This window comes from Trachinotus anak, unplaced genomic scaffold (assembly GCF_046630095.1).
Source record: "Trachinotus anak isolate AG129_WGS33_773 ecotype Australia unplaced genomic scaffold, CSIRO_AGI_Tana_v1 ptg000016l, whole genome shotgun sequence".
Lineage (NCBI taxonomy): Eukaryota > Metazoa > Chordata > Actinopteri > Carangiformes > Carangidae > Trachinotus > Trachinotus anak.
The window spans coordinates 1,490,598-1,506,910 of NW_027273867.1; the positions used below are offsets into that span (position 1 = coordinate 1,490,598).

At 40.7% G+C, this 16,313-nt stretch overlaps 1 protein-coding gene across 1 annotated transcript in view; it reads left to right on the forward strand.

Moving 5' to 3' along the window:
- thsd7aa (thrombospondin, type I, domain containing 7Aa) overlaps window positions 1-16,313 on the forward strand; it is a 159,289-nt gene that overhangs the window by 121,885 nt on the left and 21,091 nt on the right. The window contains exons 14-24 of the mRNA XM_071499968.1: window positions 674-852; window positions 1,075-1,080; window positions 1,391-1,524; window positions 2,114-2,267; window positions 3,476-3,617; window positions 3,721-3,836; window positions 3,932-4,049; window positions 10,690-10,835; window positions 11,620-11,794; window positions 15,393-15,566; window positions 15,768-15,863. Coding sequence (XP_071356069.1) covers window positions 674-852; window positions 1,075-1,080; window positions 1,391-1,524; window positions 2,114-2,267; window positions 3,476-3,617; window positions 3,721-3,836; window positions 3,932-4,049; window positions 10,690-10,835; window positions 11,620-11,794; window positions 15,393-15,566; window positions 15,768-15,863 — 1,440 coding nt within the window. The remainder of the gene's footprint in view (window positions 1-673; window positions 853-1,074; window positions 1,081-1,390; window positions 1,525-2,113; window positions 2,268-3,475; window positions 3,618-3,720; window positions 3,837-3,931; window positions 4,050-10,689; window positions 10,836-11,619; window positions 11,795-15,392; window positions 15,567-15,767; window positions 15,864-16,313) is intronic.

Here is a 16,313-nt window from a genome sequence, read left to right on the forward strand (position 1 = left end):
TCTCAGAGCTATATTTGCTGCCCAATTCTGTCAGGCCATTTTGCTGTGAGCTATATTAACATTCCACACTATATTCCATACTCCCAGTGTAATATTTTTCTCAAAATAATGTCTCAGTTGGAGATACCTGAAGAAATGTTGTTTCTCCAGGTCATATATCTCTGCAAGTCATTGAAATAAGTGTAATCCAGCATTGGAGGAAATTTTGCAATATGAGTTAATACCCAGAGCTAACCAGTGTTTGAATCTGCTGTCCAATATTCCTGGTGTGAAATCTGTATTGTATGCTATCCAACGTAATATTTGGGCATTTCTTTCAAATTTTTGGAGAGTTAGTAGAGATGGGAGAGGTACGTTTATGAGGTTTTGTTCCAAATTATTCCATTTTGCTTCACATTCCGGATCACACCAACGAACCACAAAACAGGCAGAGTAAAGCCATTCCACCATTATCTTTAGGCAACCGTAAAGTCTGAAATCTGATTCGTGGTTTTTGTTTCCCCCAAATAAATGTTGATATCATCCTATTCCACTCATTAAATTGCTTGGGAGATACGTCAACTGTAGTGTACTGCAGTGACTGAACACTGTGCATTCTTAACAAAATATTAAAACATCTTCCTTAAAATACAAATGAAATGCTGTCAGTAAATTTGCATGTCATTGGTTACAGGATATATTGAGGAGGCTTGCATCATCCCCTGTCCATCTGACTGCAAACTAAGTGAGTGGTCCAACTGGTCACGCTGCAGCAAGTCCTGTGGCAGTGGTGTCAAAGTTCGCTCCAAGTGGCTCAGAGAAAAGCCATATAATGGCGGGAGACCATGTCCTAAACTGGACCATGTCAACCAGGTGAGAAAGATCTCACTTTAATTTGAGTGAATAATGTTTAAGCAAACACTACAGTTTAATACTTGTCTGTGTTGTAATGGATGGTTATTTATTATAATAACAACCTGTCATCTTTGTTCTATATCTTGTTCAATTCCTGGAATTCCTAATTTCAACAATAATTGGAATGACCTTTGTTCTGTTGTTCCTTTCTCTTCTTTGGTGAATGGATTCCATCCACAGGCTCAGGTAACTATACTCATGCTTCTTTTTGATTGTTTTAGGTTTTCTTTTTATTGTTTTTATAATACTTGTTCTGGAATTTAGATGTTACTTTTTTCTGAAATGGTAATTTACAGTATTGATTTCATGACTTTACTTTTTGTCATATTGTTATGGGTATAGTCAAATAATAGTATAATTTTATTATTATTATATTTTGAGATTATTTTATCATAATTAATGAAGTTCAAGATCTGAAGGACACATTCAAAATTCAGTTTACACAGTTCTTGTTGCTGAATCACACATTTCCCTTTGGTGTTTTTATATATGTCAGGTGTATGAGGTGGTGCCTTGCCTCAGTGACTGTGGACAGTATGTCTGGGTCGTGGAGCCCTGGAGTGTATGGAAAGTCAGCAACGTGGATCTGAAGGACAACTGTGGTGAAGGTGTTCAGACCAGGAAAGTCAGGTAAGATGATCCAAACCATGTCTGTACAGCCAGCCACTTTATTCATCTTGTGAATGACCCAGTGTCCAATTTAAAGCAAAGTTCACACAAATCAGCAAAGTTCACACAAATCAGCTCCAAAGCAAGATGCTTTGGAGCTGATTTGTGTGAACTTTGTGTGACAAGTACTGAAAATGTAGTTTGATGTTTTTGGAGCTGTGAAACCCACAAGCCAGGCAAGACAGGCTGGTCATCTCTGGAGCTAGCTGGCCAGCTCCTTAGATGACCAGCCAATCAGCCTACATGGTCAAGCCTGAACTGCCTGAACTCAGCAGCCTTCTAGTAATATACCTTCTGGTAATATACTAGGCAAGGACGTCACTATAACATTTTAAACATAATATATCATTTCTTATGGTGTGTCAGCAACATTGTTAACATTTGTTGAAGATATAGTTAACATAGTAATACACCACCACTGGGATTACATCCAGAAATTGAATATTGGGTTGTGGGTGGACTATCACTATTAACATGGCTATAGGTGTAAAACGTGTCATGGATTGCTGGGTTGTAGAAATAGACTCTTATTGAACCCCTTTCTGTCCAGGTGTATGCTGAACACTATAGACGGACCCTCTGAGCAAGTGGAGGACTACCTGTGTGACCCAGAGGAGATGCCTCTGGGGGCCCGCAACAGCCGGCTGCCCTGCCCCGAGGATTGTGTGCTGTCAGAGTGGGAAGTCTGGAGCCCATGTCCACTGGTAAGAATGGTATATTACCTTTTCTGCCACTGAATTCCTCTACACAGTGTTTTATGTTTAATGGAGAGGTAAATCGTTTTCAAAATGTCACTGTTGTGTTTTTTCCCTCTTTTGGGTATTTTTGCCTTCATTCAATAGTACACAGTTGATAGGAAACAAGGGGAGAAAGAGGGGAAAGAACCATGGATGTTGCAGTACATGGAGAGTGTCTCAAACTATCTAATGCAGTGTACAATCCAGTTAGAAGCCATTTCTGAAAAAGCTGCTTATTTGGCTGAAATTTGATAAGTAAGAGGCAGAGGTTAATTTGAAATCCTGAATGCAGTTAATTGAGTTTATGGAAAATTTTGTCAACCTGATAATTACTTTTTACTTTATTTATTTACTTGAAAATACTTTCACAACTCTGTGTAACTGGACAAATCAACCCATTGAGGAACCCTCGCTCTCCTATCCTGCCTAACTGTCTCAGTATAAGTGACTCAATCCAACAGAGCCCTGTGTAGAATATACACTGAGGGGAAGGAGGACAATACAGGGGGAGGAGAGAGCATTGTTAGAAGAGATTAGAGGTAATTTAGAACCTGGGTGATAATCTCTCACCAAAATGGTATTAGGATGATACTAATAGGGAGGTCACATTCGCACTCTGTCATCCATTTTTAGGGAAAAGCAAAAGAAGATGTACCAATAAAGGCCTTCATTTCAATGCAGTTTGATTCAGTTTGATTTGATTCTGAATGATGCAATCACTATAAATGTCAGTATTGCATTTCTAGGAAGAATGTAAAAAGTACTTGTTTTCTTTTGAATATAAAATAGCTGAAAGACCAATTTACAGACTAAATTTCAGTCACATTTTTTATATAGATGTAAAAAAAAAAACACAAGCTATTGTGGATAACTGAAAATGACTGAATGCTGGGAAATATGGCCAAAAAATTTCATCTAAAATCTAAAATTGTTTAATAAACTCCCATTGCTTCATCACTCGTCACAAGGCAAAACTCCAAACCAAAATGTATTTAAAGAGACAATGTTTCAATCACATTTGGCTTTTCATCAGGGTTTTGAATATGGTTCAAATATTGTGACGTAAATGTCATGAAGAGTGTTTAGTTTTGCAGGAGATAATGACATTAAAAAAGGCATGTATGAACATTCTGTGACAGAATGAATGAGTCAGAATTATTTCCTCTGCTTCTCAGCCATGTAGTGGGAACAGTACCCGGGAGAGGAGTGCTTACCAACTCCGCCAGCCTGGAGAGGAGAAGAAGTGTCCTCCAACTAAAGAGACAGAGCTCTGCAAACTAAACAGCAACTGCTTCCACTACTCCTACAACATCACTGGTAAGACTCAAACAGTAAGGTCATCTACATGCAATTCTGTCGCAGACTTTACAGTACAGGGTTAGGGTTATATTCACCTTTGGCTGATGAAACCCTTCTGCAGATTGGAGCACCTGTCAGCTGAGTGATAGAGCAGTGTGTGGAAATGGCATCAAAACCCGCATGTTGGACTGTGTACGAAGTGATGGTAAATCTGTTGACCTCAAGTTCTGCAAAGAGGTGAGATTTGTGTCACTTACTCTTTTCAAACCTTTTTTAAAAATCTTTTTGAATTAAAAACACAGTTAATAAAACCTAATGGTGTTGTCTTGCAGCTGGGTCTGGAGAGGAAGTGGCAGATGAACGCCTCCTGTGTGGTGGAGTGCCCCGTCAACTGCCAGCTGTCTGACTGGTCACCATGGTCCGAGTGCTCTCACACCTGTGGGCTGGCAGGTATGTCTGTAGCTCTGTTTATACAAGTCTATGAAAGTTTACCCTGAGATTAAGGGGTGCGATGAACCCAACTGTACATTTCAAACTCTGGTCCAAACTATATTACTGCATATTTATCAGCTGAAGGTCTAAGGTCTATCTTCTCTGATGTCCTTTCTTTGTGGTGAGAATGACTATGAGTAACCAGGGTGATGTGAGGTAGGTATGCGACACTGGACAGTTTCATCTATGATCATACAGTAGCTACTGTTTCCCCTGTCATGTTGCTTCTCCTTCCTCTACCTACCAGCTCTTCTTTTATAGTACAGTATGACAGATGAAGTTATTACTGTCTTGGCTAAAAAAGGAAACCAAACTACGGATATGTACACGTACACAGTCTTGCACAAATAATACAGAATAGCCCCCATTCCACCCATGTATCCCACCTGTAACATGATGGAGTGCAGACCTCCTCATAGTAAATGATCTGGATGTGTGCAATTGGTATTGGGTTATGCTAGAAACTGCACTGGTTGAGGAAGTGGTGAAATGAGAATCAGCATACATCACATTTGAGTGAGAAGGAGTGTATCTCCTGGAGGGAGGCAGGTCATAAAATGAAGAGGTGGCTACATTACCATGAAGAGATCGGGGAGTATGAGCAGAGGCTCCACCATCTTGATCATCATCAGAGAAATCATCAGAGCCTCCAAGTGCTTCAAGTGGTTCATTTTTCAAACTTGACAAAGCTCCTTCAGAGACACAGAAGTCATATCAGTTTTCACTGTCTGAGTAGCACACACTGTAATTATTAAACAGTGTTTTGTGTAAAATCCCCCTTTAAAATGTTCCCATAAAATAGTCACATTTTAGTAGTAATCATGACATGAGAAGGATCAAGCTGCTGGCAGAGGTTCAACAGTCAGTCTTAGCTCTGGTAACACTGGATAATTGGAAATATTTAAAAAAATCCTGCCATGACTTATGTCTACTCTCTTCAAATTTTCAAAATAGCACAGCAAGGGATTGTTAGAACGTATGTATTTATCTTTCTCATTTAACTGATTTCTTGGAGAAAACTTTAATTTATTGGCTTTTTTAGCTTCTCAACATTAGCTTTATCCACAAAAATACAAAAAGCAACACAGTTTTATATGCTATAGTACATTTTTTTTAAAATGGGAGCAGAGTCTAAGCTTTCTCAGTCTGACTGCCAGTTCAAATACAGATTAAATAAGAAACCCAGATAATTATACTTTTTCATGTAGTTTAATGTAACCATTGGTCCTGCTCCTCTTTAGCCCCAAGGATGTGGCATCCATGATTTCATGCAGTGATTTTAGCTATAGAATTATGTCTGTTTTAATGCAGTGCTGCCTGAGGGGCGGCTGTAGCTCAGGAGGTAGAGCGGGTCATCCACTTATCAGAACCCCAAATTACCTCTGATGGCTGTTCCATCAGTGGTGGTAGAAGCTCCATGTGTAGATGTAAGCGCTGTATGACTGTGTGTGTGAATGGATGAATGTGGCTCACATTGTAAAGCACTTTGAGTGGTCAATAAGACTAGAAAAGCTCTATATAAGCAGTCCATTTACCATTTACCATTTACCGTAGATCACGTCCATACAATACTGGTTTCCAGCCTTGTCCCTTGTACACAGAGATTTCTCCAGTTTCTCTGAATCTTTTAATGATGTTATGAACCATAGATAATAAAATTCTCAAATTCTTTGCAATTTTCCATTGAGGAACATTTTTCTTAAAGTGTTGCACTATTTACCCACGCAGTCTTTCACAGAGTGGTGAACCTCTCCCCATCTTCACTGCACAGAGACTCTGCCTCTCTGGAGCCTCTTTTTATACCCAATCATCTACTGACCTGTTTCCAATTAACCTCATTAGTTGTGAGAGAGGTGTTTTTTTTTGGCATCAAATTCAAATTGGGCAGATATTTTTCATAAAACAATGAAATTTCAGCATTTCATCATTTGATATGTTGTCTTTGTTCTATTTCCAATTAAATATGGGTTTACATGATTTGCAAATCATCACATTCTGTTTTTATTTACATTTTACAGTGTCCCAACTTTTTTGGAAAAGGGGTCGTACATTCATAGCTGGGAGTGATCTATTGCTGCTTCAGGCCAGCATTGCTCAGCTCTCAGCTCTGGGCTAAAGAAAGCCTGCCTCTGATGATAATGGTGGAAACTAGAAACGCTTTATGATGTGAAAAATGATGGTGATATAGTCTAAACCAAATGAGAGATGGATAATAATGTCTTCGCATGTAATTAGATAGGATCAGGTTATTGATTGGTGGTCCATTACGAGTGTTTGCTCTGGGGCTCAGAGACCTCTCTGCCCTCCATGAGTCCTTGAAAAGAGCAGCAGTCTGAAGCAACAAGAGCAAATAGTAGGCATGAAACCAATACAGACTTAAGCTATTGTGGTAACCTTAATCTGTCCCCAGGCAAGAAGGATTTTTTTCCTTTTATGGAGAAACAGCAGGTAGAGAGGCCCTTCTTGCTTTCCTTCCTGTGTGTCTTTTTATCTCTGGGCTGCTGTGAGGACATATTTTGCTGGAGGAGCTAATTTCTGTTCCTGAGCCAGGAATAGCAATGTGCCAGATTTGTTATTTCAAGCAAATTAACATACCTAGAAGTAGCAAGGGGCTGTTATCAATCAGGTGGTGTGAAAACACAGCTATATAACTCAACCTGTATGCATAGATAATCATTGCTTTGTGTGTTCTCAAGCCCACAATTGATAGAAACAGCTGGCACAGGCCTTCGTTCACCCAGCAGCCCTCCCTGCCACTCATTGCTTAACACCAAACTCTGCCATGGCTGCCAGCAGGGAGACCACTGAAGCATTAAAATCATTATGGAGGGTCACGACTGGTCTCTGTAGGCATAAGGTGCTAGCATCTTCTGCAAAGCAACCAGTGAACAAAGCAGTACTCAGACACGATGTGAATGCTGAGACAGTTAACTTTGTTTAGGAAATTGGGGCCTAGATTCAGTTTGTGCAGGAATGTAGTTTGCATGGTTATTTTAAGCATGGGCTCTAAATAATTTTAGACTGGATCAAATTGCCATGTGTTATGTGAAAGGGGCTCCCCCTGTTGTTCATTGCATTTACAGTATGGATCAGTCTCACGCTCACATGAACCTCTCTTCTAGCTTTAGTAAGAAGGTGAATAAATGTATTTTCCCATCAGTGTACGTCAAACTATTCTTTGAAGGCCTAAATTTTTTCCCCATTGGGAGAAAGGCAGATGAGCTGCACAGGGCTAGTATGACTGTCTGTTTGAGATTGCAGCAAGTTCAAGTTAAATAGGTCAATCTATCCATATGAGTGGTTCTTGGCTAGGGCCTTTAGTTTCATAGTCACAGGATTTTCCTTGTGTGGTTCATGCATATTATTTGATTGCTGGAACTGGCAGCTGGTGAGATCTGCTGCTGGGGAAACATCACACAGTTTTTTATTCACATTTATCCAGATTCTCTGCTGTGACAGCGGACAGAGATGCCAGAGCAAGTGAAAAGAATAAAGGTGGAGGACTGGTTCTGCTTGTTAACATTAGATGGTACGACCCCAGTCATATCACAGCGAAGAAGATCAGGATATTGAATGGTTGGCAGTCGGTCTTAGACCTTACTATGTACCAAGGGAGTTCACTCATATGGTCACCATTGTTGTTTACATTCAACCAACAGTAGAGCCTGTAGTCACCTGTGATGTCATTCACTGTAGCAAGAGTAGAGACCCATTGCATTAATTGCAATATTGGGTTATTTTAATCATGTCACACTCGCCTTTCACCTGTCTGGCTTTGTTCAGTATTTAGACTGTCCCACAAGAGAAAACAAGACACCTAATCTGTTGTATGCAAACATTAAGGAGGTTTATGCTGCTTCTTGGCAGATCAGATCATAATCTGGATTTTCTTCAGCCCTGAGTACTAAGGCAGGCTGCAACCACCTGCTCATTCAGGAACTGGACCCCAGAGGCTAGCGAGGCTCTAAGGGACTTTAAATAGGACATTGAGTCTTGCCACATCCAGAAGCACTTGGATGACACAGCTATTGTGGCTTGTATCTGGAATGGGCAGGAAGGGCAGTACAGGGATCTGATGAAGGCCTTCGGTGAATGGAGCAAGAAGAAGAACTGCCTCCTTCTGAATACCTCCAAGACCAAGGAGTTGGTCATTGACTTTCTCAAGTCTAAACCCACCCTTCAGCCAGTCAACGTTCAAGGGAAGGACATTGAGGTGGTGCACACTTATAAATACCTAGGTGTGCACCTGGACAGTAAAATGGACTGGTCCCTGAACATAGATGGCATCTACAGGAAGGGGCAGAGCTGGCCCTTTTCCTCAGGAAGCTCAGGTCCTTTGACATCTGCAGTGAAATGCTACACATGTTCTATCAGTCAGTGGTGGCAAGTGTCCTTTTTTATTCGGTGGTCTTTCTTTTAGGGCAGTGCTCAGCAACTGGCGGCCCGTGGGCCAAAATTGGCCCATCAGCAATAATATCTGGCCCACCAGATTATTTTGATAATCTTTTTTTTTTTTTTTAATCTTACAATACACTCTTAATTGCCCGAAAGTGTGAATGTCAGTGTGCAAGTTCAGTTGCTGCTAACCAGACTATGTTGACTGTTAAACAGCTAGCCTGCTAACTGCAGCTGGAGACAGCAGTTCTTGTTCTGCTCCTCTGCAAGTTTGGTGTAGCACCACATGTACCAGTTCTCCACTACAGTAGAACAAGAACCACCATCACCAGCTGCAGTTCAAGACTGTGGAGTTACAGCCTGTCTGCAGGAGAAGAGACCAGCCAGTTCTATGATTTTCTGAGACCTACTTTTTTCTTTTGTGTCACTTGTGAAGTATTATTGCTGAATTAATTATTAGTTTTAAGTGGTATGGTGGAAAGAACCACATTCATTTCCTATTAGGCAGCAGCTAATTGAGAGTTTTCTCACATCTCTTCCCCGGGGCTCTATGCAGAGTGAGTTTGGTAAAGGGCACTCCTACCCTCCTTCCAACTCATATCCCCCAACCTAAGAAAGTCACTTGTTTTATTTTAACACAACAAAGAAATATGCATATTCAGAGTGACCACAGGGAGTAGCCATCCTAATGATGGTGGCTTGTTATGTGGCTTTCATACCTGTGTCACAGATGAGTCATGTTGCCTCTCATCAGAAATAAAACATGATAAAGTTAGTTTTCTACTTCAGCCTCAGTCTTACCTTAAGTAGCTTAAACTATAGGCGCTGTATATGTCAGCACTGGTCCTGGTCTTTGTCATTTTTGCAAAGTAGTGAGGTTGACATGACTCTGTAGTTGGATAGATGGAATTAATTCTGTGGAAAAGAACATTACATTTTAATTACCACACTAGACACAAGAGTAATTCCACGCCCATCAATGTTTTTTTTTTACTTGGTCTTTAGTAGTGGTCTGCCTTTATTTGTTCATGCTGACCATCACTTGAATGGCGAAAGACTGACAGGTTACACTGAAAGACAGAATATCCAAACTGCTATACCCAACCTGGCTGTAAATTTTAACCATTTGATTTCACGATTAGAATGATAGTAGGGGAAATGAAAAACAACTCTTTTTTCATTTTACCAAGAGAACACTGTGTCGATTTTTTCCACTAACAGCAGGACAAACAAGGGCCATGTTCAGAACTTGTATTAACATGTATCTTCAGTGATCCAATCACAAGTGGTCAGCTTAAAGTACATCTGTTCACACCTGGCGTTAAAATGCATCTCCACATGCGTCTCGAGTCATGAGTCACTTGCGATCGGATCTCACTTCTCCGCTTCATATGCAAATAAACAAGTATGTGGTGTTGTTTTTAGCCAGTCCAACAGATGGGTCCATTGTCAATGTGTCTCTATATATGTATGGGTGTTTGTGTGAGTGAAAAAGAGAGAGAGAAAGCCAGTGAGAGAGAGAGAGAGGTACAGGTTGAGCGAATCAATGCTCTCCATGCAGCTCTACAGTGAAAAGAGGGTTTAGCCATTAAAAATAGTAAAATATTTTTGGTTCATTGTAAAACTGTGGCAGGACTTATTAGACTGAGGTAGTCCGTCAATGTGGCCAGGACACATTTGCATTCACACTGCTAAAAAAATGTGGCCACATGGCTCCCAGACCACCTCCAAACGTGGTCTGAGTGATTGGATCTCAAATGTGTCCTCAATGCCTCCTGGGTGTGTTCACACCTGAACTTGAACTGTCCACTTGTGATTGGATCACTCAGGATGGATGTTAATACCAGGTTGGGACAGGGCCAAGAATACCAGTGGCATGGGTGGCAGTGAAAGGTGATGATGGGCTGTGCTTGGGCTCTGTTAATGGTGTTAGTGAAGCTTAACCTAATGCATACGGCAATAAAGACTACATCTGAAGGAGTTTGTGATCCATCAGTTCCAGAGTTTCATTACATACAGTACATTAGCCCACCATATTAAGTTACATTTTGAAATGAAATAAAACTGTAAAAAAGTGTACAGACCACATTCTTCACACACTCTCCCTGCTGCTCTGATCTGACTATCTTCCTGAACTTAACAAAGGTTGGATTTATGGAGACTTCCTTTCTCTGAAGATTTCTTTTTATCTGCTGTTCTGCAGGCAAGCTGTTGAGAAGACGGACAGTGATCCAGGCTCCTCAGGGTGATGGGAGACCATGTCCATCCCAGATGGAGCAGTGGAAGCCTTGTCTAGTGAAGCCCTGCTACAGCTGGAGATACAGCGCCTGGTCTGAGTGCAAGTCTGAGGTCAGTCAGGATCTGTGACTAAGTATTATTTTTGTTTTTTGTATTTTGTTTTCTTTCTTTTTATACTGCCCCCAGGGGCACCAAAGTCAGTCAGTTTTAAATTGTACATATACTGTAGTTACATGACCATTACACCACCACTGTGGTGCACTTAAGCCCAACTGCTCCAGTGGAGCAAGCAGGTCCAGTTGTGGTTGCACTGGTTGTACAGATGTGAATGTGAGGTTGCCTCAAATTTCAACGACCTTGAATAAATAAAGGTCAAAAAAGATAACATAACATGTCTTTGATAATGGGATGATGAAATGCAGTGTTCTTACATTCTCATCATATCACATCCTGACAGTGGTGCTGGAGCATTAAAATCAAAAGTATAAAATATATATTTCTTAAATAAATTATGTAATAATAAAAAAATAAAATAAAAAATAAAATAAAATCACTGACTGTCATGTATTACTGATTTATCTTTTTTCAGATTCTGTCCTCTTCTCTTGTTTTTTCTCACTTTTTTTTGTTATTCCTTTTTCAACATTCTTAATTTTCTTTTCTCTTCTCAGATGATAAACTGTAGTTCTTTGCTTGGTTTTTTTTTGAAGCCCAAAAATAGATTACAAACATCTGCAGAAAAAAAATCTTACAATCCTTTGAAGTCCTGACAGTAGGACTTTGTGTAAACAGCCAACTACAGCAGCTCTTCACAACTGAATTTGTTGCATGTGTTAAATATACCCTAAATTTAAAGGTGCATTCGACCTGTACATATCTGTTTCTCTTCTATCAGGGAGCACGGTGCGGAGAAGGCCTGCGCTTCAGGAACATGTCATGTTTTGTGTCGGATGGTTCGGGTCAGCAGGACAGCAGCCTGGTGGATGATGAGCTGTGTGGAGATCTGGAGCCTTCAGTGAATGGAGATACACACATTGTTCTGCAGGAAACCTGTACTGTACCCTGTCCAGGTGGGTTATTCACACACTGTGACACTACAGACTCCAAAGACCTTCTCTTATAAAGAACAGTTTCCAGGTGTGAGTAAAAACTGAGAAAAGATCAGTTGATCTGTTGATTGAGAGAACAATAATAATTGATAGAGATGATGTCCAAAACTATAAAAGCAAGACCCATTGAATGAATTTAAAAATGAATTTAACTACAAGTTTTCACATAAACCTGACCCCTTGAAAACCTGAGGACTTACTCTGATCTGAACTGGTTTCTGATCTTCCTTAGCCAGTTTGTCGTGCTGTCTGGGTCAGCTCCAACTGGCAGCAGGTCTCTGGTCTGTATAAATGTAAGGCGTTATACATGCAACCTGGGAACAACATACAGCATGCTGCAGTTTCAGTCAGTTCAGTGTTCTCCCATGATTGTAAAATTCTCACATTAGATTTTGGCATGAATGAAGTTTGATTTTAAACAGAACTGTGAATTATAGTCGTAATTATATATACATACATATATAGACCTATATAGACCCCGATTTATTACAACCTGGGTGTATATATATATAAACTAGTTTACTCAAATGTTATTTCTGTTTGAATTGGAAATGTTCCCTGAATGAAGAATACACTTACATTTCTGATGCTATGGTTTCATATATATTAGACTATGTGGTAACATGTTTAGTGGAGCAACAATTCACCTTAAATGTTTTTCTGCATGCAGATGTTTCACCATGGCAGCACTGTTATTGGACCTTCTTTTGTAATGATTTGTAAATCTCCAGCCATTGCTGTAAACTGTACAGTATGTTTTTGGTAAAGTTCCTCTCCAGATATGTTTTAAACTCTGTAAAAATACTCTGCGAGAGCAAAGATGGTTAGTGTTACAGGCAACATCAGAGAGACTCAGCCACATGTTGACGCCTCAGTCAGACCCAGACTCAGATGAGGAGTTTATTGTGCACCAAAACTGACGACAAGAAAATGTGTTATAACGGTAAACATAATTAATTGGTTGTGTTGTTTGATAGTTGTAACTGGCAGGGGCTGACACAGTGTTAGTGACTGTGCTAATGCAAACTCTCACTCTCTGTACTGACAAGCTCTCTGTGACTGCTGAGGGAGCAGCATGTATCAAGATGAAGCATGAGAGAGACTCAGCCACATGTTGAAGCCTCAGTCAGACTCAGACTCAGATGAGAAGTCTGTTGAGACCAGAATCAGAGACTAGCAGACATGATGGTTAGCGTAGTTAGCACCTTTTATTTGTTTATGTTGTTTGTTAGCTTGTAACTGGCAGTGGCTGACAGTGACCGTGGTTGTGCTAATGACACCTTTCACTCTCTGTACTGACAAGGTTTCAGGTTTATTTAGCCACGCCCCCGTCCCCACAAATTCACGGGATTAGGTTCTATGACGTATGAATCCCTGTCTGTCTGAATCAGTGTTTACGAGACTGTCATTGGTTCACGGCAACTCAAGTTGTAAATACTCAGCCATGGCATTAACTGCTTATTTCACTCATTATATTTGTATAATATAAAAATCCTCACATGGACTGTAAATGCAGAGCCCTATAGATTGTGTCCATTTATATTTCTAATAAAGTTTATTCAAATGAGATGACCACACAATGTTGATAAAGATATTCAAGGTTAAAGTTGGGCTTAATCCTACAGTTTCTGTCCATTTTAACCAGTTGATGTTGTCGACTGGTTACAAAAAAAATGACAGTACTCAATGTGATGACCAAGTACTTGCAATTGTGCTTAGTCCAGGTTTTCACAAAACAACAAAGACCACTGAAGCACTTAGTGTTGAATGTGTTTGATTGTAAGAGGTTCAAGAGCTCCAGAGTGGCACGCAATCCAAAACTGATGTTAACAGGTGGGAGGCTGAGGACAATGTAAGAAGCTTTGAAAAAGCTGATAATGGATGTTTGTGGCTGTCAGGTTCTGTTGTACCTCAGTGAAACCCTTTCAGTTGCTATGAAGTTGCTGAAAAAAGAAAATTGTGGCTGCAGCGTGTGTACAGTGTGTGTACAAGTGTGTATGTACATTTTTGTTGTTATTGCACACTGTCCCCTCCAGCTTGGATTGAGTGTGGATGTAATCAGCCCATAATCAAATTAAATTGGTTTAGCTGGGGACACAAGGTCAAAGAGGACTCAGTCAGATCTAGTTCCTACTTGGTCCATTCTAACTCTTGTTTTAATAGTGAGAAAGAGAATGTGATTTGGCATGTCTGTTCTTAATTACCTGATCCTTTTTTAGTAGCTTCATGATTAATTAAATGTGTAGAAATGTGCTCACATCAGGCTTGCCATTACAAAGGGAGCAGTGTGACCTATTTAACAGAGACTCTTCTCTTTGCTGAGAATATTGTGCTTCTGGGCAGATTATTATAATGAGGTTTTGTTTTTGGTGGGAAATTCTGAGAGGTGGTTTCATTTTAATTTTCATTTGATTTTGATGTATGTTATTGACCCTTGTCCAGCCACACAACCTCGTACTGCTGATGAGTGAAGTTGACATTTGAACAGATGCATGAAATATTGAATTTCTTTCTATGATTTACAAAGTGGTGGTACAAAAATGGTTTACAAAGATCAGATGAGATCCCGTGTTAATGGGTTTTCCTGTGTTGCTTCAGGTTTCAAATATTCAGTCTTAAGTTCAGTTTGTAATGATGTTGCCAATCAATCTACCACTCCTCACAGTTATTGACCCTGATTGATGGATAGACTTTCCAATTAAAATGCTGAATTTTCTCAACCGCAGGGAGGTTTTTGCATTAAAAGTCCTTGAAGAACTTTGAAGGTCTTAAATGTGAAACATCAGGTAGTTAGACACCTGACAAAACAAACAGAATCCTATTCTTTTAACCATGACAACAGCCTTCCTCAGTACATGCAGTTTACTCAGACAGCATTCACACTACTACATTTTACTTTTGAAACGCATCACTTTAGCTACGTTTCCTCCTCTGTCCACACTACTCCAGAGTTATTGAGCAACTAAAACAGAGACTTTCAGAAACGCTGCTAGACCAGTTTTAGTCTAAAACTCCAGGGTTGTGTTGTGGACGGACAGAAACAGAGACCTTTGGAAACAATCACTCTCTAACTGGGTCTTATCAGCCTCGACCAGTGGCGAAAGCAATATGGATAATGAATTACGTGTTAACTGACCTTGTTGTCTTTGCAGCAGCTGTTGTGCTGTTTTGTCTCTACAACTGTGATCTGTGTTTTCAGGTGTGATTGTATGATCTATAGAGATGGTTTCTTATCCAGAGCTTAAACCGTCGTCTGGATGAAGATCACAAAAACGTTGTAGTGTGGATGTAGCCTCAGTTGTCATCACACTAAGACAGTTGAACAGTTGCAGTTGGAAGCCCTGAAAAGCAGACTGATTTTTTTTTATTACTGTTTCTATGGTTTTCAATGCCAAAAATTAATATTTTAATTAATTGTATAAATTTAAGCATGTACTGTTTTGTGTTTTTTTTTTTTTTTTAATGTAGCTTAACAGTCAGCTAACAGTAAACAAATGTTTCTTGCCTGCAGCAGAGTGATGCTGGGATTTGGTCACTGAACTCTCTGTGTGTTCTGTAGGAGAGTGCTACCTGAAAGACTGGACTGTCTGGAGTCCATGCCAGCTTAGCTGCGTGAGTGGGGATGACCTGGGTTTTGGCTCGGTCCAGGTCCGATCCAGAGCTGTGATGGCCCAGGATCCAGAGAACCTGCTGCAGTGTCCAGAGCAGGAGCTGGAGGCACGGCCATGTACAGGTCAGTCCAGCAGAGTCGTGACTGTTGCAAATTGTAGTTTTACAAGAGTTTCATCTGTTCAAAAGAACAAGTTTAATTGTACCTGAAATAAACTGACAGCTGTGTCTACTTCTTTGGAGCTAACTTGAAATCAAATAAAACATTATAAAACTTTATTTTGCATTGTTATAGACACTGTATCTGACTATGCCCTTCCTGCAGATGGCCAGTGTTTTGAATACAAATGGAGGACTGGGCCATGGAGAGGTTCATCTCGGCAGGTCTGGTGTCAGCGCTCGGATGGACTAAATGTCACAGGTAAGCATTATGACTCATATCTAATCTGCGTTCCGGCCCCCGCAGCACCAGCCTTGGCCAAGGCCGGTGCTGGAACAACTCCCCCACGAGATCGCTGCAGTGAGACGCTTCTACTCCTACCCCCCCTCCTCCACGGACACCTGTTGATTGTTGACTCCGTCCGGGACCCGATCAAGGATGTCTCCATGGCAACTTGCTGTGTTATCGCGATGACACCCTGCGAACTGAGGCACTGATTGTGAACTAGACGAAGCGACTCTCCAGGCCTATGCACATACACACATTCACGGACACCTCTTACATGTACATATGCAACTCACCCCAACCCCCAACCCCATCCCACGCCTTTGCCGCTTCCTCCCATCCAGTGCGGCGGGCGGGGTCCGATGGCGGCGCCTTAATGGCAGCGGCTGCGGCTGGCTGCCTGTCTGCACTGGAACCACCTCCTCC